Source organism: Hyla sarda, chromosome 11 (genome assembly GCF_029499605.1).
Source record: "Hyla sarda isolate aHylSar1 chromosome 11, aHylSar1.hap1, whole genome shotgun sequence".
NCBI classification, from domain to species: Eukaryota; Metazoa; Chordata; class Amphibia; order Anura; family Hylidae; genus Hyla; species Hyla sarda.
This window is the reverse complement of record NC_079199.1, coordinates 62943997-62971619: the sequence shown is the minus strand read 5'-3', so window position 1 is coordinate 62971619 and position 27623 is coordinate 62943997. Positions and strand designations below refer to the sequence as shown.

Below are 27623 nucleotides of genomic sequence, written 5' to 3'. Positions count from 1 at the left end.
AGCCGAGGGGGGTGTTTTCAGCACGAAAAATCAATATTTTTTGGTTCAGAGAATATGTTATTGAAAAATTAAAAGGTATCCTTTATAGTAGGTAGTTTTGGCTATTATTCGGCGAGGAGGAAAAAATGAGTGTAAAAGCGAAAATTGGTCTGGGCAAGTAGATCGTCATGAGAGACAAGTAGATTTTGCTCCATTTTATAAAATTATAAAATGGAGTTTTTTATACATTATTTTTATTTTTTTTTTTTAATAAAATTTCCACACCCCTGTACCACATCGGGTGACACACTGACTGGCCTGCCTGGCACTAAATAGCTGCAGTCAAACTATCCCGCAACAACCCATCCACCCTCCACAGAAATAAAGAAAAAAATATTAAAAAAATATTAAAAACATTATGCCGCACCATGAACATCCGTACTCTGGAGGCTTTTTTGTTAAATTTTTAGCCGCATTTTGTGACTGTGGGCGGAGTCTTAGGCCGGAGCTTATGTCAGGAAGGAAGACAGCACAGCACCAACAGGCACACAAACAATAGTGAAGCCACAAAAAATAAAAATAAACGGCTCGGTAAGTTACCCCCCCCCCCCCCCCCCCCCAAAATGTGCATGAAGCTGTATCACTATGGCTGTTTCTTTTTTTTTATTTTTATTTTTTAAGGAAAACTTTTAGTGCCACATATGGGATATTTACGTAGTCTGTAAAAATTCTAACACAATTATTTTGTGCCTTATTCCATTTTAACACAACATTAATATTACAATTTAGTGGGTACGCCAGCATGAACGTGTCCTAAAATTAACAAGGTGTGCAGTGTGTATTTTTAACCTTAAAATTAAGTTATTAGTTATATCAAAAAAAAATTCTTTAACATTAATGTAGTAGATACATGATGCAGAACAAGAACAGATGTTAAAGTGGGTGTTCATTTCCTTTTCTGCGGAAGTATGCACTTTCTGTAAGCCAGGTTGGACCTGGAATAAATAAGCGATTTTTAAATGGAGATGCAACTTTTTTTCTTCATAAATAGCAACTATCGCATTTGATAAATACATGACCACTGCAAAGAGAAAAAAAAAGAAAAAAAATTACTACGTGAGCAGATTTCAGAAATGTGCTTTGAATTAAGCAGAAATCAAAAAGTCGCAGCATGTATTGAAAAGTCGTAAGTGCAACTTAAAAAAAAAAATCTACGGAGCTTGATAAATTTCCTTCTATATGAAAATAATGTTAATAAATGTGATTTAACCCCTTCCATAATATGTCTGAATCACTCCCCTTTTCCCATTAAGAAAAAATACCGTATTTATCGGCGTATAACACGCACTTTTTAGGCTAAAATTTTTAGCCTAAAGTCTACTTGCGTGTTATACGCCGATAAGCCACTGCAGTTCAATGATTTAAAGCGGGCGCTTTATATCAATGAACTGCAGCGGCTTTGCAGGTGCAGAGACCGCCAGCGCTGCCGGCTTCTCTGCCCCTGCCTGTCCTGGGGTCTAGAGCCCTGCTGCCGGCCCTTCTCTCCCCCTGCCGGCACCGATAGCCAGGGGGAGAGAAGCGGCGCCGGCAATGGGGCAGCGGCGCCGACAGACAGGGGGAGAGAAGGGGCAGCGGCACCCATTGCCGGCACCGCTGCCTCGTTGCCTCCCCCATCCCCGGTTGCATAATTACCTGTTGCCGGGGTCGGGTCCTCGCTGCTTCAGGCCTCCGGTGTGCGTCCCCTGCATCGTTGCTATGCGCTGCACGGCGCAATGACGTCACTCGTGGCGCCGGCACCGATAGTCAGGGGGAGAGAACGGGCAGCGGCGCCGATAGCCAGCGGAGAGAAGCGGCGGCAGCAGGGCTCTAGACCCCAGGAAAGGCAGGGGGAGAGAAGCGGGCAGAGACTGCCTCTCTCCCCCTGCCTTTCCTGGGGGTGTATCGGGGTATACGCATGCACACACGCACCCTAATTTTAGCAAGGATATTTGGGTAAAAAACTTATTTTACCCAAATATCCTTGGTAAAATGAGGGTGCATGTTATAGGCCGGTGCGTGGTATACCCCGATAAATACGGTAAATAAATATGTAAATACAACTAAATATAAACATGTGGTATCGCCGCATGCGTAAATGTCGGAACTATGAAAATATATTGAAACTGCACGGTCAATGGCATAATTGTGAATAAAAAAATCCAAAGTCCAAAATAGCATTATAGTGATCAAAAAGTCAGATCAAAACAAAAATGGTACCGATAAAAACTTCAGATCACGGCACAAAAAATTAGCCCTCAAACATCCCCATATGCTGAAGTTATAGGGGTAAATTTTCATTCATGTAGTAATGTTTTTTTCCTGAAGTACGACAAAATCAAACCTACATAAGTAGGGTATCATTTTAATCGTATGAACCTACAGAATAAATAAAAGGAGTAATTTTTACTGAAAAATGCACTATGTGGAAATGCAAGCCCCCAATAGTTACAAAATGGCGTTTTTTTTTTTCCTTAAATTTAGTTGCACAATAATTTTAAATCTTTTTGCTTTTGCCATAGATTTTTGGGTAAAATGGATGATGTCATTACAAAGTAGAATTTGTGGTGCAAAAAATAAGCCATCATATGGATTTTTAGGTGGATAATTGAAAGGGTTATGATTTTTAAAATGTAAGGAGGAAAAAAGAAAATTCACAAACTGAAAAACGCTGAGTCCTTAACTTGTTGGGGACGCCCTTGCGTCTTATCACTTAAGGACGGAGGGCATACCTGTATGCCCTCCACATTTCCGATCCCCACAGCTCGCCGGGCGGTGATCGGAATGTGATACCTGCTGAGATCATTCAGCAGGCATCCCGTGCCAATGCCCAGGGGGGTCATGAGATCGCCGCAAATCGCTGGTGAATTCACACCAGCAATTTGCAGTGATTCCGGGTTAAGCTGGGATCACATCACGTTTTCTCCCATACGGGAGCACATACGGCAGTGGAGAGCTAAAACCTCGCGCTCACGTATGCCTTTCTATGTGCTCCCGTATGCAATTCATTTCAATGAGCCGGTCGGCGTGAACGTTTCACTCCGGCCGGCTCATTGAAATTCATTTCATATGGGAGCGCATTAAAAGGCATATGGGAGCGCGAGGTTTTAACTTTCTCCTGCCGTATGCGCTCCCGTATGGGAGAAAACGTGATGTGAACCAGCCCTCACACAGGTCTCCGGTGACCCGGAAAATAAGGGGGATTGAGGGTGTTTTGGACACCCCCGGTCCCGCTGAAGGGATAGGAGTTAGGTGGCTGGGGTGCCACCCCTCTTATCCCTGCTATTGGTGGGTCAGACGTGACCAACCAATAGCAGATCGGGGGCGGTGGGGGTTAAAGTTCGGTTCCCCGCTCTGCCCACCCACGGTAATTTGGGCAGAGCAGGAGAACCGTAGGTGACCAGCCACGGAGGTGACTTGCCATCGGTGGCAGCAGCGGGAGCGACGATCGGGAACGGGCGGCGATGACGTGTGGCTTGCTCCCTGGTGCAGACTTCAGAAGCTGGTAAGTTGCCTAGCAACATCTGGAGGGCTACAGTTTGAGACCACTGTACAGTGGTCTCTAAACTGTAGCCCTCCAGATGTTGCAAAACTACAACTCACAGCATGCCCAGACAGCATTTTGCTGTTTGGGCATGCTGGGATTTGTAGTTTTGCAACAGCTGGATGGCTGCAGTTTGGATATCACTGTGCAGTGGTCTCTAAACTGTGGCCCTCTAGATCTTGCAAAACTTCAACTCCCAGCATGCCCACACAGCAGTTTGCTGTCTGGACATGCTGGGATTTGTAGTTCTGCAACATCTGAAGGGCCACAGTTTGGAGATCACTGCATTGTGCTCTCCAAAATGCAGCCCTCCAGCTGTTGCAAAACTACAAATCCCAGCATGCCCAAACAGCTGTCTCTGCATGCTGGGAGTTGTAGCTGTGTACCTCCAGCTGTTGCATAACTAAATCTCCCAGGATGCCCTTCGGCAATCAGTACATGCTGAGAGTTGTAGTTTTGCAACAGCTGGAGGCGCACTGGTTGGAAAATACTGAGTTAGGTAATAGAACCTAACTGAAGGCTTTCCAACCAGTGTGCCTCCAAGCTGTTGCAAAAGTAAAACTCCCAGCATGCACGGTCTGTCAGTACAAGCTGGTAGTTGTAGTTTTGAAACTGCTGGAGGTTTGAAACCCCCCCCCATGTGAATGTACAGGCAGGTTTACAGTGAGTTTCCTGAAAATGTTCTGCTGCAGTACAAACTCCTAGCGGGAAACTCGCCGTAAACCGCAGCCAGTGTGCATGTATCCTAAAAACACTACACTACACTACACGAACACATAATAAAGGGTAAAACACTACAAATACACACGCTTGCACTGTCCCCCCCCCCCCAATAATAATGAAAAACGTATCATACGGCAGTGTTTCCAAAACGGAGCCATCTGTTGCAAAACAACTACTCCCAGCATTTCCGGACAGCCACTGACTGTCCAGGCCTGCTGGGAGTTTAGCAACAACTAACAGCGGTTCTGACATAAACGCAAAAAAATAAATACCCATGTGTGACCCCCATTTTGGAAACTAAACCCCTCATGGAACGTAACAAGGGGTATAGTGAGCCTTAACACCCTACAGGTGTTTGATGAATTTTCGTTAAAGTTGGATGAGAAAATGAAGAAAAAAAAATTGTTTTTCACTAAAATGCTGGTGTTACCCTATATTTTTCATTTTCACAAGGGAAAATAGGAAAAAAGCCCCACAAAATTTGTAACCGCATTTCTTCTGAGCAAGAAAATACCCCATATGTGGATGTAAAGTGCTCTGCGGGTGCACTACAATGCTCAGAAGAGAAGGAGCGCCATTCTAATTTTGGGGAGAAAATTTGTCCGGAATGGAAGGCCGCGTGTGTTTACAAAGCCCCCATAGTGCCAGAACAATGGACCCCCCACCAACTACACCCCTCATGTAATGTAATTAGGGGTACAGTGAGCATTTACTCCCCACAGGTGTCAGACAGATTTTTGGAACAGTGGTCCGTGAAAATGAAAAATGGGGTATTTCCATACTCGGAAGAGATGGGGTTACAAATTTTGGGGGGCATTTTCTTTTATTACCACTTGGAAAAATTTAAAATTTGGGTGAAAACCAGCATTTAAAAAAAAAAAAAAAAAAAAATAAACATTTACACATCCAACTTTAACGAAAAGTCGTCAAACACCTGTGGGGTGTTAAGGCTCACTGGACCCCTTGTTACATGCCTTGAGGGGTGTAGTTTCCAAAATAGTATGCCATGTGTGTGTTATTTTTTTTTTGCTGTTCTGGCACCATAGGGGCTTGCTAAATGGGACATGCCCCTCAAAAACCATTTCAGAAAAACTCACTCTCCAAAATCCCATTGTTGCTCCTCCCTTCTGAGCCCTCTACTGCGCTCGCCGAGCATTTCTCATACACATATGAGGTAATTCCTTACTCAAGAGAAATTGGGTTACAAATTTTAGGGGTCTTTTTCTTCTATTACCCCTTGTAAAAAATCAAAAACTGGGTTTACAAGAACATGCCAGTGTAAAAAATGAAGATTCTGATTTTTCTCCTTCACTTTGCTGCTGTTCCTGTGAAACACCTAAAGGGTTAACAAACTTTCTGAATGTAATTTTGATTACTTTGAGGGGTGCAGTTTTTATAATGGGGTAATTTATGGGGTATTTCTAATATGAAGGCCCTTCAAATCCTCTTCAAACTTGAACTGGTCCCTGAAAAATTCCGATTTTGAAAATTTTGTGAAAAATTGGAAAATGGCTGCTGGACTTTGAAGCCCTCTGATGTCTTCCAAAAGTAAAAACATGTCAACTTTATAATGCAAACTTAAAGTAGACATATTATATATGTGAATCAATATGCAATTTATTTGAAATGTCTGTTTTCCTTACAAGCAGAGAGCTTCAAAGTTAGAAAAATGCTAAAATTTTAAATTTTTTCATAAAATTTTGGAATTTTTCACCTAGAAATGATGAAAGTATTGCCGAAAATATAAAGTAGAATATGTCACGAAAAAGAGATCTCTGAATCAAATTTATAAGTAAAAGCATCCCAGAGTTATTAATGCATAAAGTGGCAGAGCTCAGATTTGCAAAAAATGCTCCCGTCCTTAGGTTCAAAATGGGTTCCATCCCCAAGAGCTTAAGGGGTTACATTTTTTTTTTTTTTTTTTTAAAGCCCTATTACAGTACAATTTTAATTTTTATTTTAAAAAACCCTATATGTTGGGATTATATACTCAATGTAACATTGATAAGTTGATTTATTTATTTTTTTTTAAATAGGACAACTCTAGAACTATAATAGTGTCACTTCTAGGTTTGTGTCATAGATTGTATCAGATATAATAATGCAGAAACAAATCACAGGGCTCTTGTGGCTTCCTTACACAGCAAATATTCAAATTACATAAAAATAACAGTTCACCACTTAAGCAATAAATGGTAATGTCTACACATATCCTCAAAATATCCAGTTATAGGAGCAATACTAATGCCATGCTGAAGGATAACATACAGCACTCTATTGCAGACAATGAAAGCACATGCAGTTTAAAAGTGCAGTGTATGAAAGTATCTGTGCTATATAAGGATAATAGTGTTTTTACTGAGATACTATAAGGCTGCTTTCACACTATAAAAATTAATCCGTTATAAACGTCCATTATAAAAACCCTGAAAATCGGCCATTAAATTGGTCTATGGGATTTTTACATTATCCGTTTTAACCCATTATGGCCCGTTATTAATAATGGACGTTATTTTGTGACATGCGAATGACCGGAAGAAATAGTGCATTTCTCCCATTTCTATCGCCCGTCACAAAATAACGTCCGTATTAATAACGGGTTAAAATGGATAATGTAAAAATCCCATAGACTATAATGGGATTTTCTAACAGCCGTTAGGGATTTTTTAACGGCCGTTTATCGGCAGACTTTCTGGGTTTTTATAACGGATGAATTTTTATTGAATTTTATGAAAGCAGCCTAAAGGGGGGCTGAAACAAAAGAATGTTGTTATATTGTTTCGGTTCAAACACTGAGCAACAACTATGCTTGTGTGACACATTTGATTTTAACTCCTGACAATGAGCAGCAGTTTGCACTGATGTTTTGCTCAGAGAAAATAGCACAATTAAATGATCATTTTATTGATGTATAGCCCAAATATATGGCATCAATAAAAGGCACATTTAATGGTTGAAGTTCCGTTGCCTAAACAGAGAGATAAATGCATTTTCTCATCGCAGCTATAAGCAGCAATTGAGTATTCGAAAATTCTGGTGATATGCAACCGTATTGCCCACTCTGCAAGTGCTATCTTTCACTAAACTTAAGACCTGTATTATTAGCGCCAGCTGTAGGCTCCAGCTGTGTGCATTGCCACTGTTGTTTGAACAGGCTGACTCTAAAAACAAGTTTGTAGATATCAATTCCTAAAGTCCTGGAGTACCAATTTAAAATATAACTTTTAATAATACTTGATAAAATGTATGAACACAAGTAATAAATAATAAACACCTCTGTAGTGCATTGATCACCATAATAGATAAAGTAAAGTGAAATAGAAAATCCACATAAAATCTCAATGATATATTGCAAATTGCCCGATAGTGCACTTGCACATTCCTATGCCCATATGCTTGCAATAAATCATGAATTGCCAGTCAATCAGCCTTAAAGATTAAACATGATCCTAACATTCAAGCAATATGATGCATAGACCGGGGATAAATTGCACATATTCCCAACAAAAACTACACAGTTAATGGTAATCGATGTGGGGGGATATCAAAAAGCAGTGGCTTATAAAGGGAAACTGCTGGGAAGCCGTATTAGTATCTCTCCCTACGTTCCCTATTAATCCCTACAGTGTAGTGCAAGATTACCTGCTCTATACACACCCTAGCTGTGTGGCACGTAACTGGGGCACTCGTCCTAGAAAGGGCGACCCCCGTGCCTCAGGAACCTGTAACCTACTCTGTACTGTCCCTGATTAAATACACAGTCCTAAGGTATATAAGTGCATAGTGCTGACTGCAGTGCAATAAACCTGACTGCAGCGTGTCTCCTACGCAGCGTTTCGTCTTCAGCTCATCAGGGAGACTTCAGCAGCATTAGCAGTCGCAGCGTAATAGCAGCAGGATGGCAGTGTAGATATAAATGATTGGCATCTGGCATCCTTGTGGATAGTATAAGAATAGTATGGTGGAGCCCGCTTTTGCAGTGATTGACAGGTGTTATGGCTCAGTTTCAGTAGTGGGGATATTATTCAAAATATGAATTTATTGGATAGAGGTGATGTTATTACAGTTCTATTTGCTAAATTCGTTTTTGGGGTGCAAATCCTATTCCCTTTTTTGGTAGCGATATGTAAATTCATTTTCAGAGAGGAATTCGTAAACTTAATCTAAACATTTTTTTTTGTCACTTCCCAAAATAAAATAATGAGCAAGTTAAAAAAGAGGGTGAACAAAGAGTTGTCCTTGGCCACCTAGGTTTCTGCCCCGTTAAGGATTGTAGTGATCAAGATGTTAATACTATACACACACTCATGGATTTGGCAGGCGAGGGTCCCCTGACAGGGTCACTAGGTGAGGAGGAGGTTCCGTTCTTGGGAGACAACCCATCCAAATTTAACCCCCCAGTAACCGGTTAGTGCCATTGACCTGTTTTATAAGGCTGTTTTCTAAAGAAGTGAAGGCCCTCATATATCCATAACCCTTCCCTAATATTACAACTGAGGAAAGGTCTGCCTTGGATTGACTAGCTGCCAGAGATGACCTAGTCATATCCAGGGCAGACAAAGGTTGTGCAGTGGTTGTTTGTAAAAAAGTGGATTTTATTACAGACAGGAGGCTCGTATCAGATGCATATTCCTTCTTTATTTTGCCCAATAGCAGAAAGAAATGCAAGTGTTAACAACATAAAAAGAAAAAATGCTGGTAACTAGGTACCTAGCAACCCTGGTGACTCCCCTTTCTCTCCTCCACCAATGACCACACACAGGGAGTCCTATATAAACTGGCTGCAGCTCCTCCTCCTCCTCTTTCTTTCTGCTCAATAGCAGCATCAGTAACAGATAAGTGTCTCTCAGTTTTGAATTAGTTATTGCTCACATATCTGGGGCCCAGTCTCTGCGGGCTTCCAGGTGACCCTAGTGTCCTTTTCACTTTCATTCTGTACATCCTGGACATTCATCTTATCTAATCCTTACTTTCATTTTTCGCTCGCCTGTGGTCAGTACTTCAGACTTCAGGCTCTTCCTGTCCCTCTCTATCCCGATCCCCTGTCATCCCGTTCCTGCCTGGGACGCCCTCCTCCTTCTTACCTCTGTTCGGGCCCTCCGCCATTCTTCCTTACGTCAGCGCTTCTTCTTCCCCGCTGTTCTCGCGAGATCGCTATCGCGCGTCTCGCGCTCGCTAGTGTGGGCGTGTCCTGTATAGCGCTTGATCTCGCGAGGGCGGAGGGAAAGGAACGTGACCTACATCGTCATCTTTCTGCTGACTGCGACTGGGTGTGTGTCCCTGCCCGCGTCAGCTCTCCTAAACAGGCCGCACAGTTCAGTTGCCGGCGGCGCCGTTGCTCCGCCCGGCAGTGAGGTCAGCCTGTAACATGTGCTGCACTTGTGCACTTTGCGTGGCTGACTCGGGGGACTGTGTTCTGCGGTCATTTTTTGTTATAGTGGAGGTGCTGCGGGACAGGGTTAATTCCCTGCGCCTTGCTGCCATACTCCCACATTTGTGTACTTTTGTTTATTGTTAACCCTTGAGTGCCCCAAGTTAACAGTGGTCCTGTTCTTCTTGTTTCTTCACAGCCCTGTGTCCAAGCTCCATTAACCGGCATACTCTGTTCCTCATGTAAAAATCAATATGTCTGATGACAACTGTCCCTTCGGGCGGTGTAACCCCCTCTACGCTGGATGCAGATATCTCCCCCACTGATCTACTGCACCAGTTGACTAGATCTATGCATTCCGCTATTGCATCCGCAATGTCGGCCGTCAATGCCAATATTTCCCGCTCTGTCTCCCTGGCGCTTGCTCAGCCTCGCCAGGAGGAGTCTGCGATGGCCGCGGATCCGCTCTCTGCCTCCCACGCTCCATCACAGGCTCCCAGCCTTTTAAGACCCGGTAAGTCTGGCCGGAAAAGACGACACTGTACAGACATACTTACCCATCCCGCTGGATTACCAGCTGATGTGGATGGCGTGAAACATAAGACCTCAGTGCCTCCTGAGGATAACAATGCTTCGAGTGCTAGACCCCCAGCCCACGGGGATTATGTAAGTGGTCGGGCTTCTCGTTCCTCCAAACGATCAAACCAAACTCATTTGTGGATGAGTCGGAGGATGAATCTGACGTGATGTCTGAACATCTTGACACAGACATGAGTGAGGAGGATGAGGATTTTGATGAGTAGACTGGCCCTTCGTCCGCCCCTGTCTCCAAGACGGAGCCCCCTTCTGGAGGCCCAGTGGACTCGTTAGGAGTCCCCTTTTTTAGCCCGGATGACATTACTCACCCCAGATCCGGGGAGTGGACACCCTCTCCTCAGGTGTCTAACTATATTGAAACCTGGTTGCGCAAATCAATGGATCGCGCCAACCGCAGTAAACTATGGGCGGAATGCCCTAGGCCATCTATTGGCAATAACGTGGCAATGACGCCCGAATTGGACCCCATCCTGGTAAAATACCTCCTTAAGTCGGGCAAAAATCCAAGGAAGGGAATAGACAAATCCTTCAAAGGGGTACAGGACAAGCTTCTGGATGTCCTGGGTCCCTTAACAAAAATTTTGGACCTGTCCGAACAGGCGGTCGCTTCAGGCGCCCCTGTGGATGCGGAGGTCCTAAGGGGGTGGGCGTTGCGAGCAGTATGTATGCTCGGCAACGCCAACACTGCCATGTCGGCGGAACGCTGTAGATCTATCCTGATGCGGCTGGACCCCCAACTGACTCACTTGGCCAGCGATGAGCCCGGTCCATCTGCAGATGGCATTCTTTTTGGCGAGTCATTTATCAAAAACATAAATAAATTTGTCGGCTTATTCTCCAGCCTCGACAAAGCCCAGAGCTCCCTTAAGAAATCTTCTCAGGGGAAGGTTTTCAACAAGGCTGGAAGGGGCAGGGGTCGTCCTTCCAGCCGTGGATCATATTATCGACCCTACAACAGAGGAACTGTGCATTTCGTTCCAGACAGGCAGCATTATGCCCCCGCTCCGCCTACACAACCAGTCACCCCTTTCTTCCCGACCAGAGCCCGTCCATGGAGGGCACGAGGATCAGCGTGTGGCTACCCCAGGTCCAGGGGCGCAGGTGAGACTTCTTACTCCAATGTTGCCGAACATACCGGTGGGGGATCGTCTAACGTATTTTTTCCACGCCTGGTCCCAGATCATGTCAGACCCATGGGTTCTCCAGGTGGTTTCGGGCTATTGCATAGAGTTTGCATACGCTCCCGTACAGACCCGCTGCCCGAGGGTCATTCAATTTGCAAAGGCGGACAGAGATCTGGTTCGCACAGAACTGATAGAGTTGGAGCAAAAGCGAGCCATAGTGGAGGTGCCTTGGCGTGCTCCAGGCTTTGTCAGCAATATATTTCTGGTCAAAAAGAAGGATGGGGGGCACCGACCCGTAATCAATTTACGTTACCTGAACGAGTGCGTGGTATACCGACATTTCAAAATGGAGGGGATACACCTTCTCAGAGATCTTCTGCAGCCAGGAGATTGGCTGGCGAAGATAGATCTGAAAGACACGTATCTTACAGTGTCAGTTCACCCTTCTTGCCGGCGGTTTCTCCAGTTTTGTTGGGAGGGCCGCAAATGGGAGTTCACATGTCTCCCGTTCGGTCTGTCCTCTGCTCCGTGGTGCTTCACCAAGCTGCTGAGACCAGTCATGGCCTTGCTCAGAAGTCGAGGTGTTCGGCTAATCGTCTACCTCGACGATATTCTGATCATGGCTCATACAAGCGAACTGGCCAGACGACACGTCTCTCGGACTTGGAATTCCTGGTCAACGAGAAAAAGTTGGTGTTGTCACCGGCGAGGAGTATGGAGTTTCTGGGTTTTCTAGTGGATACCCAGTCTGCCACTCTGAGTCTTCCGACCAAGAAATTGACCACGATATGCAAGGAGATTCGGAGTCTCCTCCGCAAATGGGTGTCTTCCTTGAGAGCTATCGCACGGATCGTCGGATTGCTGACGGCTTCCGTGTAGGCAATTTTTTTCCGGCACCCTTGCACTACCGAGCGCTCCAGCGCCTGAAGATCAGGCACTTACAAGGGGGCCTTTCCTACTCGGACGAGGTTCCATTGTCACACGAAGCCAGAGAGGAACTCCTTTGGTGGCTTCGACACGTTCGGGATTGGAATGGAAAGACCATTTTCCATTCCAAACCGGATTTGGTGATGGAATCGGATGCCAGTCTCTCCGGCTGGGGTGCTCGTTGTGGGACATCTTCCACAGGGGGAAAATGGTCCACGACGGAAATGCAGTTACATATCAACTACCTGGAACTCCTGGCGGGTTCCTTTGCTCTCCGGAGCTTCGCTTCCCACAGATCAGATTGTTGCATTCTGCTGCGTATGGACAATGTAGCGGCCGTGCAATATATAAATCGGCTGGGCGGAACGAAGTCGAAGGTCCTTGCAGACCTGGCAACGGAGTTCTGGGAATTCTGTCTTCAGCGGAACATCGTGCTGAGAGCGGAATACCTTCCGGGGATTTCCAACTCCATTGCGGATTGGAACTCCAGGTACTTCAGGGATTCCAGCGACTGGATGCTAGACCCTTCAGTTTTCCAATCGATACTATCATTGTGGGGACCATTGACCGTGGACTTATTCGCTTCCCGGCTCAATCGTCAATTGGATCTGTTTTTCAGTTGGCGACCGGACCCGGAGGCCGCGGCCACGGACGCGTTCCTGCAACATTGGCCGCAGGACATACTTTCTGCCTTCCCGCCATTTGCCATGATTCCCAGAGTGCTCTGGCAGACGGAGAACCAGAAGGCGACTTTGGTGTTGATCACCCCATGGTGGCCGACCCAGTCGTGGTTTCCCCAGATTCTGGGATTGACCATAGATGTGCCGAGACTGTGTCCGCTTCATCCCTCGTTGCTTCGGGATCCGAAAGGGGAACCCCATCCTTTGATTCTACTCGATCAGCTGCCTTTGATGGCTTGGCTAATTTCGGGTCATCGTCACTTGAGGGACGTATTTCACAAACGGCTAACAACCTCATTAATGAGGCATGGGCTCCGGGTACCAGATCGGCTTATCGATCTGCCTGGGGATTTTGGCTACGTTGGTGCGCACAACGGGATCTGGATCCCGTTCGCGCCCCTTTAGCTGAGATCATAAATTTTCTATCGGACTCGTTTGAGGCGGGTAAGGCTTACCGCACAATCAATGTGTATCGATCGGCCATTTCGGCACATCATTCCCTAGTGGATGGTTTGCTGATCGTCCAGCACCCTGTTATATGCCGCCTCATGAGAGGAATTTGGTTCCGAAGACCGCCTTCCTCTCGGTATCAGGTTATTTGGGATGTTTCCCTGGTGATACGCATGTTTGAGATGTGGGACGATAATGATGACCTGTCCTTTAAACATCTTTCCTTTAAATTGACTATGTTGTTGTGTCTTATCTCCATCAAACGGATTTCAGACGTGCGCGCCCTCGACGTCTCGCGGAGACCGTTTATCCCTGATGGGGTTCGTTTTTCTGTTTGCCGACGTACGAAAACTAACTTGCGTTCGGTTTTTTACCAGTCTTTCCCGTCGCACCCAAAGTTGTGTGTGGTTCGATGTCTCCGGTCTTATGAGCAAAGGACCGTTCCATTTCGTTCTGTGCGGAATTCGCAACTTTTGATTTCTTTTTGTTCCCCGCATTTACCTGTTTCTCCTCCTACACTAGCTCGATGGGTGAAACAGACTATGGCGTTGGCGGGGATCGACGTGTCGATTTTTAAAGCGCATTCCACTAGAAGTGCGATGGCGACCAAAACTCTTCAGTCTGGAGGTTCACTTGCTGAACTTCTTAAGGCGGCTGATTGGTCGTCCGAGGATGTCTTTCGGATGTTTTACTTTAAACATACTCCACATGTATCTATGTCTGTACTATAACCATGTTTTATTATATTGTTTTATTATGCAGTTATTTATTGTCTACGCTTTGAACATGCATCTGATACGAGCCTCCTGTCTGTAATAAAATTTGCGATTTTCCTAGTATAATGATGGAAAATTAGGATTATATGAAGACAGGAGGCGAGTATCATCCCACCCAATATTCCCTGCCCTATTCTGCTTCATGTGTTCTCTGTTTCAGGATATTGAAGAGTTCCTAATCAGCTGGAGGTTCTATCGTTGAAGTTACCCGTTGGTGACGCTGTTTCTAGTTGAAGTTACTGTCTCCGGTTGGCTTCGCATCGTTGGAGTTGGCTGTCTAACTGTGTATAGGTCCCAGATCCGCATGGACAGCTGGACTCCTGTTTCGGGTGGTGTTCTGGCGTTCGAGAGATGGTTGTCTACTAGGAGGCTGCTTGACATAAAGAAAGAGGAGGAGGAGGAGCTGCAGCCAGTTTATATAGGACTCCCTGTGTGTGTTCATTGGTGGAGGAGAGAAAGGGGAGTCACCAGGGTTGCTAGGTACCTAGTTACCAGCATTTTTTCTTTTTATGTTGTTAACACTTGCATTTCTTTCTGCTATTGGGCAAAATAAAGAAGGAATATGCATCTGATACTCGCCTCCTGTTTTCATAAAATCCTAATTTTCTGTCATTATACTAAGAAAATCTCAAATTATGTTTTAGAATCTTGTAAAAAACTAAATAATACTAAGGTGTATGAAAAGTTGTCTGCTGACCCTACTTCTAGGATCATCAGCCAACTGAAAACACTCTTACGCAAATTTATTGAAAATAATGTTCTTTCCTCTAAAACTGCAGAAAAACTGTTAGCTGTAAGTCCCCAAAAAGGTAAATGGTACATCTTGCCAAAGATTCATAAAGGGGTCCTACTTCTGCCTGGTCATCCAATCTTGGCTGGGATAGGTTCCCCTACTCAGGATAGCTCACAAAGGTGGGTTCCCAGCGGCGGGATGAGCTTAAAGTACCCCTTTAAGCTCATTCCCACGTACTTAAGACACAGGAGATTTGATCAAAGCTTTGGACAATTTGGAATGGCACGCGGATCTTAGTCTGGCATCAATTGATGTCGAGAGTTTCTAAGGGAATTTCTGGAATGTACTGACAGTTCCCCGGAGTTAGTTGAATTCATCACTGAATCTGTGTCATTCATATTGTTCAACAATGTGTTCCAATACGAGGACCAATGGTTCTGGAAAATCGATGGTACAGCAATTGGCACTCCTATTATCATGTGACTTTGCGGATATTTTTCTTTTTCAGTTCGAGCACAATTTTATTTTTTAAAACAAAAATCCTTTTGTTAAATGTATCGGGACACTCTGGAGATTTGTGGATGATATATTGATAATTTTGGAAGGGTCTGCTAATGACTTTGAAGTTTTTGTCCAGTATCTTAATACAGCTAATAACGTAAATATGTAATTTACCTAAGTGACCTCTGGATATAGGGAGCCGACATCACAGAATGCAATTTTACACTACGAGTCCTCTCATCCTATACATACCAAAAAAGTATCCCCTTCAGTCAGATGGTGAGACTTAAGAGGATCAATAATGATGTGAACACATACCAAAAACAAGTAGAAGAACTAGGATAGAGGTTAATAAAAAAGAGGGTATCCAAAATAAGTAATTAGTGGTGCTAAATTAAAAGTAGATCAAATTCAGAGAACAGAATTATTGAAAAACAAACCCAAAAAGAGGGACAATAAAATTGTTTTTGCATTAAAAAAATTCACCTTTTCAATATCCTAATAAAATGAGCAATCAACCGTAACTGGTATATGAACCAGCATGATGATTACTTAAAAGAAATAGCGGGACAAAATCCAGTGATTACATATAAAAGAAGCCAAACAGTGAAGGATTATTTAAAAAGAAAATCTGAATTAAGACCTACAGGCAATTTTCAGTGCGGCAATTGCTCGTTTTGCTCCTTAAATGCGAAATGTAAAGAAATAAGTCTTGGCTGTTTCACTGTTAAAATAAGAACATTTATAACATGCCGGTCTGATTATGTTGTATACACATTAGTATGTGAATGTGGTAATTTCTATGTCGGAAAGACAATCAGACCATTATTTCATTGTATATGAGAACATATTGGGTCCTTAAAAACTGGTACCGGAGCCACTAGGTTCATACAACACATAAACGAATATCATGGAGGCAATGTAAAGGCTCTCAAGTTCTCAGCATTAGAGAGAGTGAACCCGAAGTCCAGAAGGTTTGAATAGACGTAACATTATTACTCAGAGTCCCGATGGATTACACGGTTGAATGCACCCGGTCCATTGGGAATGAATGAACGAAATGAAATGGTCATTTTGTGATGTCGCAATTCCCTACCTGTGTTCACACCACTGCGGTTGTTTTTATAATTTCATTGTTTTACTGTCACCATGATGATGGGATTGATTGGGTGATATTAAAAAATAAGCACATCGCAGAAGGTGATTATGTAGGGCCCGACGAAGCGCTGCGTGCGCGATACGGATGTTGCCTGCTCCTCCCCTACACAGGCACAGCCCTCCGCTCTCCTGCATTTTGTATTGTATCCTGTGAGTATAATAAATCATACTTGGATTCAAGTGAAGAAACTGTCTGGTGAGTGCTTTGTTGATCTTCTTATACTGGTTTATATTTTGAATGGACCTCCTAAACGTGAGCACCACCGCATAAGGGATCTGTAGAATCAAGCCACGTTTGTACCCCATGTGTGCATTGGTCTTTGGTGTCTAGACTTTCTTTGTATGGACTGTATAAATGAATAATGGTTACCCCATTTCAATTTATAGCTCTTCAGATGTGTCACATGACTTCTTATTAGTTGCCGAACAGGACATACATCTATAGGGTATGAAATAAAATATAGAAATCATCATGTTTAGAGATCTAAATGTATTACAAATTAATATCTAGCTACCAGTAATATACATAATAATAAATCTAAAATCAATGTCACAAAAATAGAAATTAGACAAAAAATAAAATAAAAATATTAAAGGATGTAAAAACTCAATAGATAAAAGCACTAGTTCTGTAAGAGATTATGACTGAATGTAAAATAAAATAACTCCTTCTATTCCTACAATATGCTTCATGGTACAAATGGATAGCTTGTGATCTTGATGGTAAAAACAACCCAGGGGCTGCATTAACACTGATATCACAGTAAAACGTGTGGGTCCTTGGCAGGAGCCCATTCTGACAGAACAGATAAAAAAAAAATCCAAAATTTTCTAGACTGGGATTAAGATTCTCGAATTGACAAATCTTCCTGCTTTTGAGTGGCGCTGGCCGGAGAAGTATATGTATGAAAAGCTGGAAGGTTTATTGTATAACAAATAAAATCAATAAAACCAATACAGGATAAGATTACACATTTTGGGGGAGCCACCCCTTTCTTCAGAACAATATACAAACAGTAGGTGCATTCACACTATAAATAGGTACATTATGGGAGGAGCCAGACAAAATCACATCACATGTTGTAAAGTGAAAATATTTAAAAAACACATTGTTATAAAGAATACAGTAGGTAATGACAACCTATAAGATGGCATGTGAATAACATAGTAATAATCATAAATGTATCATGGGAAACGGTATTAATACGTGATTCCAGTAGTCAGCACATCCGGACTGCAGAAGTAACATCCGGAGTCCAGATGTAAACAAATGTGACATCAGGGGCGGCAGCCGTGAGTGTACTGCAGCGCCTGAGAATGTAAAGTCAAGCACCGGAGAGTGTAGTCACGGATGTGTCACTAGGAAGCGGCCGTCACATGAGTAGTTTAACCGATCAGCACGAGGCATTCGCAGAGCGCTGGCAATGTTAACTGACAGTGCTACGGAGAGTCATAGTAAGGATCAGGCATTTGTAAGCATAGAGTATAGTGTGGATAATCACATGTAAAGAATGCCTATGCATGCTGCTGGGCGCTGTCAGTGTTAGCTGGCAGCAGGAGTCGGCAACAATGTGAGGATGATTAACTTACCGCCGCTTCCTAGTGACGTGTCCGTGACTACATTCTCTGGCATTTGAGTTTACATTCTCAGGTGCTGCAGTACACTCACCGCTGCCGCACCTGATGTCACACTTTTTTCCATCTGGACTCTGGATGTTACTTCTGCAGTCTGGATGTGCTGACTACTGGAATCACGTATTAACCCCTTCATGACCCAGCCCATTTTCACCTTCATAACCTGGGCATTTTTTGAAAATCTGACCACTGTCACTTTAAACATTAATATCTCTGGAATGCTTTTACTTATCATTCTGGTTCCGAGATTGTTTTTTCGTGACATATTCTACTTTATGTTATCGGTAAAATTTCACTGATATTTGCATCCTTTCTTGGTAAAAAATCTAAAAATGTCATGAAAATTTGGAAAATTTAGCATTTTTCTAACTTTGAAAGTCTCTGCTTGAAAGGAAAATGGATATTCCAAATAAATTACATATTGATTCACATATACAATATGTCTACTTTGTGTTTGCATTAAAAAATTGACAAGTTTTTACTTTTGGAAGACGCCAGAGGGCTTCAAAGTTCCGCAGCAATTTTCCAATTTTTCTCAAGATTTTCAAAATCGTAATTTTTCAGGGCCCAGTTCAGGTTGGAAGTGGATTTTAAGGATCTTCATATTAGAAATACCCCATAAATGACCCCATTAGAAAAACTGCACCCCCAAAGTATTCAAAATGACATTCAGTAAGTGTTTTAACCCTTTAGGTGTTTCACAGGAATAGCAGCAAAGTGAAGGAGAAAATTATAAATCTTCATTTTTTACACTTGCATTTTCTTGTAGACCCAATTTTTGAATTTTTACAAGGGGTAAAAGGAGAGAAATCACCCTAAAATTGGTAACCCAATTTCTCTTGAGTAAGGAAATACCTCATATGCGTATGTAAAGTGTTCGGCGGGCGCAGTAGAGGGCTCAGAAGGGAAGGAGCGACAATGGGATTTTGGAGAGTGAGTTTTTCTGAAAGGGTTTTTGGTTGGCATGTCCCATTTAGGAAGCCCCTATGGTGCCAGAACAGTGGACCCCCCCACATGTGACCCCATTTTGGAAACTATACCCCTCATGGAATTTAATAAGGGGTGCAGTGAGCATTTACACCCCACTGGCGTTTGACAGATATTTGAAAACAGTGGACTGTGCAAATCAAAAATTTTTATTTTTCATTTTCACAGACCACTGTTCCAAAAATCTGTCATACACCAGTGCGGTGTAAATGCTCACTGCACCCCTTATTACATTCCGTGAGGGGTGTAGTTTCCAAAATGGGGTCACATGTGGATATTTATTGTTTTGCGTTTGTCAGAACTGCTGTAACAATCAGCCACCCCTGTGCAAATCTCCTCAAATGTACATGGTGCACTCTCCCTTCTGGGCCTTGTTGTGCGCCCCCAGAGCACTTTGCGCCCACATATGGGGTATCTCCGTACTCAGGAGAAATTGCGTTACAAATTTAGAGGGTCTTTTTTTCCCTTTTACCTCTTGTGAAAATGAAAAGTATAGGGCAACACCAGCATGTCAGTGTAAAAAATTAATTTTTTTACACTAACATGCTGGTGTAGACCCCAACTTCACCTTTTCATAAGGGGTTAAAGAAGAAAAAGCCCCCCAAAATTTGTAAGGCAATTTCTCCCGAGTATGGCGATACCCCATATGTGTCCCAAAACTGTTGCCCTGAAATACGACAGGGCTCCAAAGTGAGAGAGCGCCATGCGCATTTCAGGCCTGAATTAGGGATTTGCATAGGGGTGGACATAGGGGTATTCTACGCCAGTGATTCCCAAACAGGGTGCCTCCAGCTGTTGTAAAACTCCCAGCATGCCTGGACAGTCAATGGCTGTCCGGCAATACTGGGAGTTATTATTTTGCAACAGCTGGAGGCTCCGTTTTGGAAACAGTAGCGTACCAGACGTTTTTCATTTTTTGGGGGGAGGGGGGCTGTGTAGGGGTATGTGTATATGTAGTGTTTTTTACTTTTTATTTTAGGTTAGTGTCAGTGTAGTGTAGTGTTTTTAGGGTACAGTCAGATGGGCAGAGGTTCACAGCAAGTTTGCCGCTGGAAGTTTGAGCTGCAGCGCAAAATTTGCGCCATCTCAAACTTGCAGCACTCACTGTAAACCTCCGCCCATGTGAGTGTACCCTGTACATTCACATTGGGGGGAGGGGGCAAACATCCAGCTGTTGCAAACTCCGAGCATGCCCTTTGGCTGTCCGTGCATGCTGGGAGTTGTAGTTTTGCAACAGCTGGAGGAACACTGGTTTGGAAACACTAAGTTAAGTAATAAACTTTCAAGTGTTTTGCAACCAAACTTAGTGTTTCCAAACCAGTGTGCCTCCAGCTGTTGCAAAACTACAACTCCCAGCATGCATGGTCTGTCAGTGCATGCTGGGAGTTATAGTTTTGCAACAATTGCAACAGCTGGAGGCACTGAGGTAGGAAACGGACAATGTTTCCCAACTAGTGTGCCTCCAGTTGTTGCAAAACTACAACTCCCAGCATGCCCAGACTGCCAAGGCATGCTGGAAGTTGTAGTTCGGCAATATCTGAAGGATCAGATGTTGCCGAACTACAACTTCCAGCATGCTTGGGCAGTCTGGGCATGCTGGGAGTTGTAGTTTTGCAACATCTGGAGGTCCACAGTTTGGAGACCACTGTATAATGGTCTCCAATCTGTGCTCTTCCAGATGTTAGAGAACTACAACTCCCAGCATGCCTGGACAGACTGAGCATGCTGAGATTTGTAGTTTTGCAACATCTGGAAGAGCACAGATTGGAGACCATTATACAGTGGTCTCCAAACTGTGGACCTCCAGATATTGCAAAACTACAACTCCCAGCATGCCCAGAAAGCCAAAGGCTGTCTGGGCATGCTGGGACTTGCAGTTTTGAAACTCTCAGAGGCAGCAGTGAGATCGCTTTACGGCGATCTCACTGCTGCCAATGAAGATGCTGCACTGCTGCCGGAAACTCACCTCCGGGACGCAGCGCAGCCGGGACCGCACGGAGAACGCCGGGACCGCTCGGGACACCGCTCCGACGGGTAAGTGACGCTGGGGGACGGGTCAGGGACACTTAGCAGAGCGGTGTGTGTCCTGATCCCCGTGATCGGGACTCGCACACCGCGCTGCTATCAGCTAGTCAGATTTGACCAGCTGATAGCAGCGATCGCTGGGGGGGGGGTGGGGGACGAAACCCCCCGTGGTCGCACGGTAAGATGGCTGGCTATCAGTGATAGCTGCGGGATGCCGCGAGTAGCGGCAGTAATGTCCATGACGTACCTGTATGTCATGGGTCGGGAACACCTTGCCACCCATGACGTACAGTGGCATAGGTCGGGAAGGGGTTAATACCGATTCCCATGATACATTTTTGGTTATTACCAGGTTCACATGCCATCTTATAGGTTGTCATTACCTACTGTATTCTTTGTAACAATGCTTTTAAAAAAAAAAAAAATGTTTTAATATATTTTCACTTTACAGCATGTGATGTGGTTTGGCCTGGCTCCTCTCACAATGTACCTGGTGCCTTTTTTACCTATTTATAGTGCAAGTGCACTTACTGTCTGTATATTGATCTGAAGAAGGGGTTGGCTTCCCCAAAACGCGTAATCCTATCCTGTATTGGTTTTATTGTTTTTATTTGTTATACAATAAACCTTCCAGCATTTTATACATATACATCTGCGGATTCGTTTTACTACATTCTTCCTCAGAACCAGCAGTGCCACTCAAAGGTTTTTTTGCTCGACTATTACTTGTCTACTCCCAGGAGATGGTTTTACCTCACCTGCAACCTCAGGCCTAGCAGCGGTTCCAGCTTCTTTGTAACCCTACATGCGGGTTGATACACAAGCTTAAACTTGCTCTAAGGTGAGCAGCCACTACCTAGGGGTTCACGTGCCCCATATCCTCTTTCTTCTCACTACCTAAACGGTATCACACGAGGCGAGACTGTCCCCTGCCAGTTTCTCTTAAGAGGGTACGCCAGTGGAAAACTTCTTTTTTTTTTTTTTTTTTTAAATCAACTATATGAAAAAAAAATCTTAATCCTTCCAGTGCTTATCAGCTGCTCTATGCTCCAGAGGAAGTTGTGTGGTTATTTTCAGTCTGACCGCTGTGCTCTCTGCTGACACCTCTGTCCATGTCAGGAACTGCCCAGAGCAGGAGAGGTTAGCTCGTACTCTGGACAGTTCCTGACAGAGATGTCAGCAGAGAGCACTGTGGTCAGACAGAAAAGAACAACTTCCTCTGGATAATACAGCAGCTGATAAGTACTGGAAGGATTTTTTAATGGAAGTAATTTACTAATCGGTTTAACTTTCTGGAACCAGATGATTTGAAAAAAAAGTTTTCCACCGGAGTACCCTTTTACAGTGCGAAATGTATGGACAATGGATGTTTAAGATTTTCTTGCTTGATATTATAAAATGTTCCACTATTCTAGTTTTCAAAGGCATTCAGTTTGTCCAATGTATTAATTGCAACTAAATTGTAAGATGTAAATCACTCCCCTAGTGTTGCATGTTATGAACTTATTAATCTCCCATTTAAAGCTATTGACAGTAGATGTTACATTGGATATTTTTCTAGAGCCGTGTGTTAATTAGCAGTTCGAATTCCTTCATGTTCAACCAAAAATTTCAAGGCTTTCCCAGTTGCTGTTTTTTTTAAATCTTGGTTGAACATGAAGGGATTCTTTTATTCTGCCAAATTTTGAACTGTAAATGAACATAGGTAAAAAAAAAAAAAAGGAAAAAAAAATATAATAAAAAATCATCTGTTGTTGCAGTATCTTGTAATACCTTTTTTATTGGACTAACAAGATTTTGTAGAGACAAGCTTTCGGGATTCCTCCCTTTATCAAGTCATAAGCATTTAGCATTTTGCATCACTGGACTGATACGGCTACTCCTAACTACTCTTATATATTTTACACATTTTTTTTTTAAATAAATGTTAATGTACATTTCAAAATTTAGCAGAATAAAAGAATATATATAATGTAACCTCTACTGTCAATAGTTTTAAATAGGATAGGTATACGTATTCCAGTTTGATGCACTTTTTGGAAGCTGTCAGTGCTGAATCAAAAGGGGAAAAAAAAACTATTTTTGAAACCCAAATCACTCTCTTGGTTTTGGCTTTAAAAAAAACTGCATGAAAATGTTATCAAAATGGCATGGGTTAATCCAATAAAACACATAAATGGTAATATCTGAACCACTAAGATGACATTGTTACACATCAGGAAAACTGTAGAATGACTCTAATCTTACATTTTTGGAAGTTGCCAAAGAGTTCTGAATGTGACCAGGGAATATGAGCCAACCTTAAATACATGGAAAAATGTCATTAAATTAAAATCAAAGTGCCATCTATATGATTTTGACCATGGTATCAAGTTCCAGTACTGCCACTTGGGCTCAATCCAATTAGAAATGTGGCTCCTGAGCTGCTTGTCGGTGAACACTTAGTATGCTAAAAATTGACAATCTAATCTAGTTAGTGCTGTTGACCCTTTGCTACGATTTCTTTAAAGTACATGACTATTCATTTTATCTTCTTTTTCCGATGCATAGCTAATAAATGTATAGAAACCTGGCACATACCTGTTTTGTCTTAATGCAACAGAGCTCTTTTATTCTTTTAAAAGGAAGGAAATGATGTTGCTGAGCACCAAGAGAATGAAGAGCAATCATTTGAGTTCTCCAGGAAAAAAATCCTTTCCAACTGGGACCGCTACGAAGCAGCAGAGAGAGAGATGGAAAGAGAAGTACTGCAGCGTGGGACAGATTACGGTGTCCTTTTGAGTTCTGCAGGTTTGTGCACAAAACTCTTTATAACTTCAAGTATCTTTCCATTAATACAGTTTTATTTTCCCATATATGTCCTTATTGGCGGTTGTTAGAATGGAAGGTCAGTAAAGGTTTATGTTGTGCAGGTAGACATTGTTTTTCGCAAACACAGTGAATTTTTGGTTTAAATGTTTCTGATAATGCATAGGTAGCAGCTGGCATTTACCTGATTGCTTGCCATGTGTCCGAAGGGTTTTTTGAGCTTAAAAACATGTACTTTTTAAAAAGAAATTCTTTGTCTTATTTGAGAGACAGATAATCCCTCAATGGCTACAAAACAGAGTAACTATTTATTGTGGTTTGGCAAAACCTTAGTGATTGTGAAGAATAATGTCAGTTTTTATTTTTCCCACAAAATAATTTCAGTTTATTTGGAGAACATCTTCATCAGGTTGAGTCATAAAAGTAATTATTGCTGCACTGTGCAGTGGTTCAGTAAAATTGTTGCACATTGTTGCCATGCCAAAATCTCATAGAATCTGACTGCAGTGCTTTTACATCTCACATCTGTAAGATCTACTGATCTGTGTTCAGCACCAGAATATCTGCTAGATGATTCCATGATTGTTGTTTTAATTTAAAGCCGACATGTCAGCAGGGAAATGGATGAAAATAAGAACTTGGCTGTCATCAAGATTACATGCATGACTTTATTTCTATTTTCCTTTCTATTGCAAAGATTTAAGCCTTTTTGTTATTATGCAAATAAGGCTCAAGTGTCCAGGGGCAATTCCCTGCATTGCAAGAGTTCAGGTAAATCCATTCCATGTCCTCTTACTACCCAGCACATACCTCTTGCCAAGCAAATTATGCCCCCTGGGCACTTAAAGGAGTATTCTGGTGCAAAAAAAATGAAAGTAAACCATCCCTCACCTTCCTGGGTTCCCGCGGAGCGCCACTACAGCTGATCGGTCCTCCGGTCCATCCTCTTCATACTTCTGGGTGTAACGAAGCGTCACATGCGCTCAGCCTATCGCCGGCCAAGGCAGAACATTGCGGCTGCCAGGGATAGGCTGAGCGCCATGTGACGCTTTGTTACACCCGGAAGTATTAAGAGGATGGACCGGAGGACCGATCAGCTGTAGTGGCGCTCCGCGGGAACCCAGGAAGGTGAGGGATGGTTTATTTTCATTTTTTTTGCAGCCCAGGCAGGACGGAGCAGGAATACTCTGCACCAGAGTACTCCTTTTAAGCCTTATTTGCGTGATCATGAAAAGGCTTATATCTTAGAACTTACTAAAGACTATGGAAAATAACTTTAAGACTGTGTGCACATAATTTTTGAGTGTCTCAGAAAAAAGAAAGACCCTCGGCAAATTTAGGCCATCTTTTGGCCCTTTTTAAAAGGTTTTTATTGCAGCAGATTTTTGGCTGTACTTTTTTTATTTGTGGTCCCAAAACGCCTTTGTATGCAGGAAGTGTAAGGTCTTGTAAGTGTAATTCATATTTCTGTATGTACGTATTGTGTGTTTTTTTTTTTTTTTTTTTTTTTTTTTTTTTTAAAGATCTCTCAATTAAAGTGTCTGTTCATGGGGTGTTTGTTCGCTGGGAGCCCCCACAATCTCCCATACGATGTGCCGGCTCTTCTGCAGGAAATGACGTTTTGCACGTCAGCTGGTCGAAACACGCCCCCTCCATTCATCTCTATGGGAGAGGCGAAGACTTCGTTTGTCAGTTTCTGCCTCTCATACAGATGAATGGAGGGGGCATGTATCGACCCGCTGACCTGCTGGATACGAAACTTGCATTAGCAGAGCAAAGCCAGGGCCCTGTGCTAGGGATCAGACTGCGGGTCCTGTGGATAGGGGATTTTTAATTCCTGGACATCTTCTTCTTTTAATTGAGAGGTCTACTTAAAAGAAATGGGCCCCAGCTCGACCCCGGCTCTACTCTGATAATGCGAGTTTCGTACCCAACACGTGAGCTAGTCTTAACGCTCCCCCTCCATTCATTTCTATTGGAGAGGCGGAGCCTGATGAACGTTGTGCCTTTGCCTCTCCCATAGAGATGAACGGAGGGGGCGTGTTTTCAACCAGCTGACGTGGTAGGGGCACACTTTTCTTGAGAAGAGATCCTGGGCTGAGCCGGGGACCCATATGGAAGATCGCGGTGGGTCCCACGGGTAGTTGATACGTTTTTTGTTTTGCTGGACATAATCTTTAAACCCAAAATTATCTGCTAATCCCTCAATTGTGTTATACAGCTCTAAATCAGCTGTGTACCTCAACACTAGAGATCCCCACACTTTTGTACTTGGTGAACCACATCCACCTTTGAGAAGCAACCCTCAACTCAAGAGAAATATTAAATGAACTGCTTGTAAAGTTGGAAATATTTGTTTATAGATTTGCAATATGATAGTACCAATCTGGATGGTATAACAATATAATGTGTAATGTTTGCTGGTTATTATATATCTGCATTAATGTCAATTGCCAGTGAATATGGTCATAACCCAAGATTGCTATGACAATTCACACATGTGGCTTCTGAGCCTATGCTTTACACAGTCCTATAATTAAATAAAAAAAATTCTGGCTACCTGAAGTCACCACTAGAGGGGGATAACTGAAGACCTATTTATTACTGAAATCCTGGGAGCCTCAAACCTTTCTTTTGCATGCATAGACAAGCATACTAAACTTTTTTGAACCTCTTTATACCTCTTGGGAACTATTTTTTGTCTTTGACTACTGTAGCTGATCACTGGACACAGCGGTAACATGCTAGTTTAAACGTCACCTCTATGGCCAGCGATTTGCTGCTGCAGTCATGTTATATATATGACACATCTTAGTGCTAAGGATGTAAAGGATGTAAATTCATACAGTCTTCTTCTTGCTATTATCTGTTTATTGTGTATCAGGGCAAAGTTCAAACGAATCTCTTGTAAACCTCTTAAACGATGCTGTCACTTTCGATTCCCATGAATTGTCAGATGCTAAATATAGACACAAAGTGGAATCCTCTATGTACTTTAGGATGTACAAGCATGCCTTTAAGAATAGGGCCACATCTGTATGTTATCATTGGTCTCTCTGATTACATCTTTCAGGTCTGAATCCCATGGTCCTTACCTTACAGTGCCTCTTGAAAATTCTTGACATCTCTACAGAGTAGGAGTCAGAGTAGAAGTTACAATCACTTGTGGGGAACCATTGTCTACATGGTCCTTATGGAGTACCCAATCTCTGCTGGTATTCCTTGCCCTTCTATACACTCTTTAACCAGTTGATGGGGTATTCCTTTGCCATAAACCTAGACGTTAAATTCTCACATTCCTTCTGGAAAGTGGATTCTTCAGAGCAGTTTCTCCGTGCGCTGAGGTATTCCTCTTTGTAGTGGTTCTGGATGATAGCTAGTCCATTATAGTAGATTATTGGTAGAAGTGGGTTTTCTATAGAGGTCAGTCTGTATTTTCAGACTGTCATCTATATAAAATAGTAGTGTCAAGGAAACAGAGTTCTCTTTTTTGATTTTTAGGTGTGAACTTCATCCCGATGGTATTATTGTTAAGAATGTGTCAACAAAATCCTGAATGAGTGCAGAAT

At 43.0% G+C, this 27623-nt stretch overlaps 2 protein-coding genes across 4 annotated transcripts in view; one reads left to right on the top strand and one right to left on the bottom strand.

Moving 5' to 3' along the window:
- Positions 1-27623, top strand: part of AVEN (apoptosis and caspase activation inhibitor) — a 770692-nt gene that overhangs the window by 29207 nt on the left and 713862 nt on the right. Inside the window, exon 2 of the mRNA XM_056546831.1 lies at positions 23871-24036. Within this exon, the coding sequence (XP_056402806.1) occupies positions 23871-24036 (166 nt within the window). The remainder of the gene's footprint in view (positions 1-23870; positions 24037-27623) is intronic.
- The window catches only part of CHRM5 (cholinergic receptor muscarinic 5), a 282104-nt gene that overhangs the window by 85061 nt on the left and 169420 nt on the right, over positions 1-27623 (bottom strand). The gene's annotated exons all lie outside the window — the stretch shown is intronic.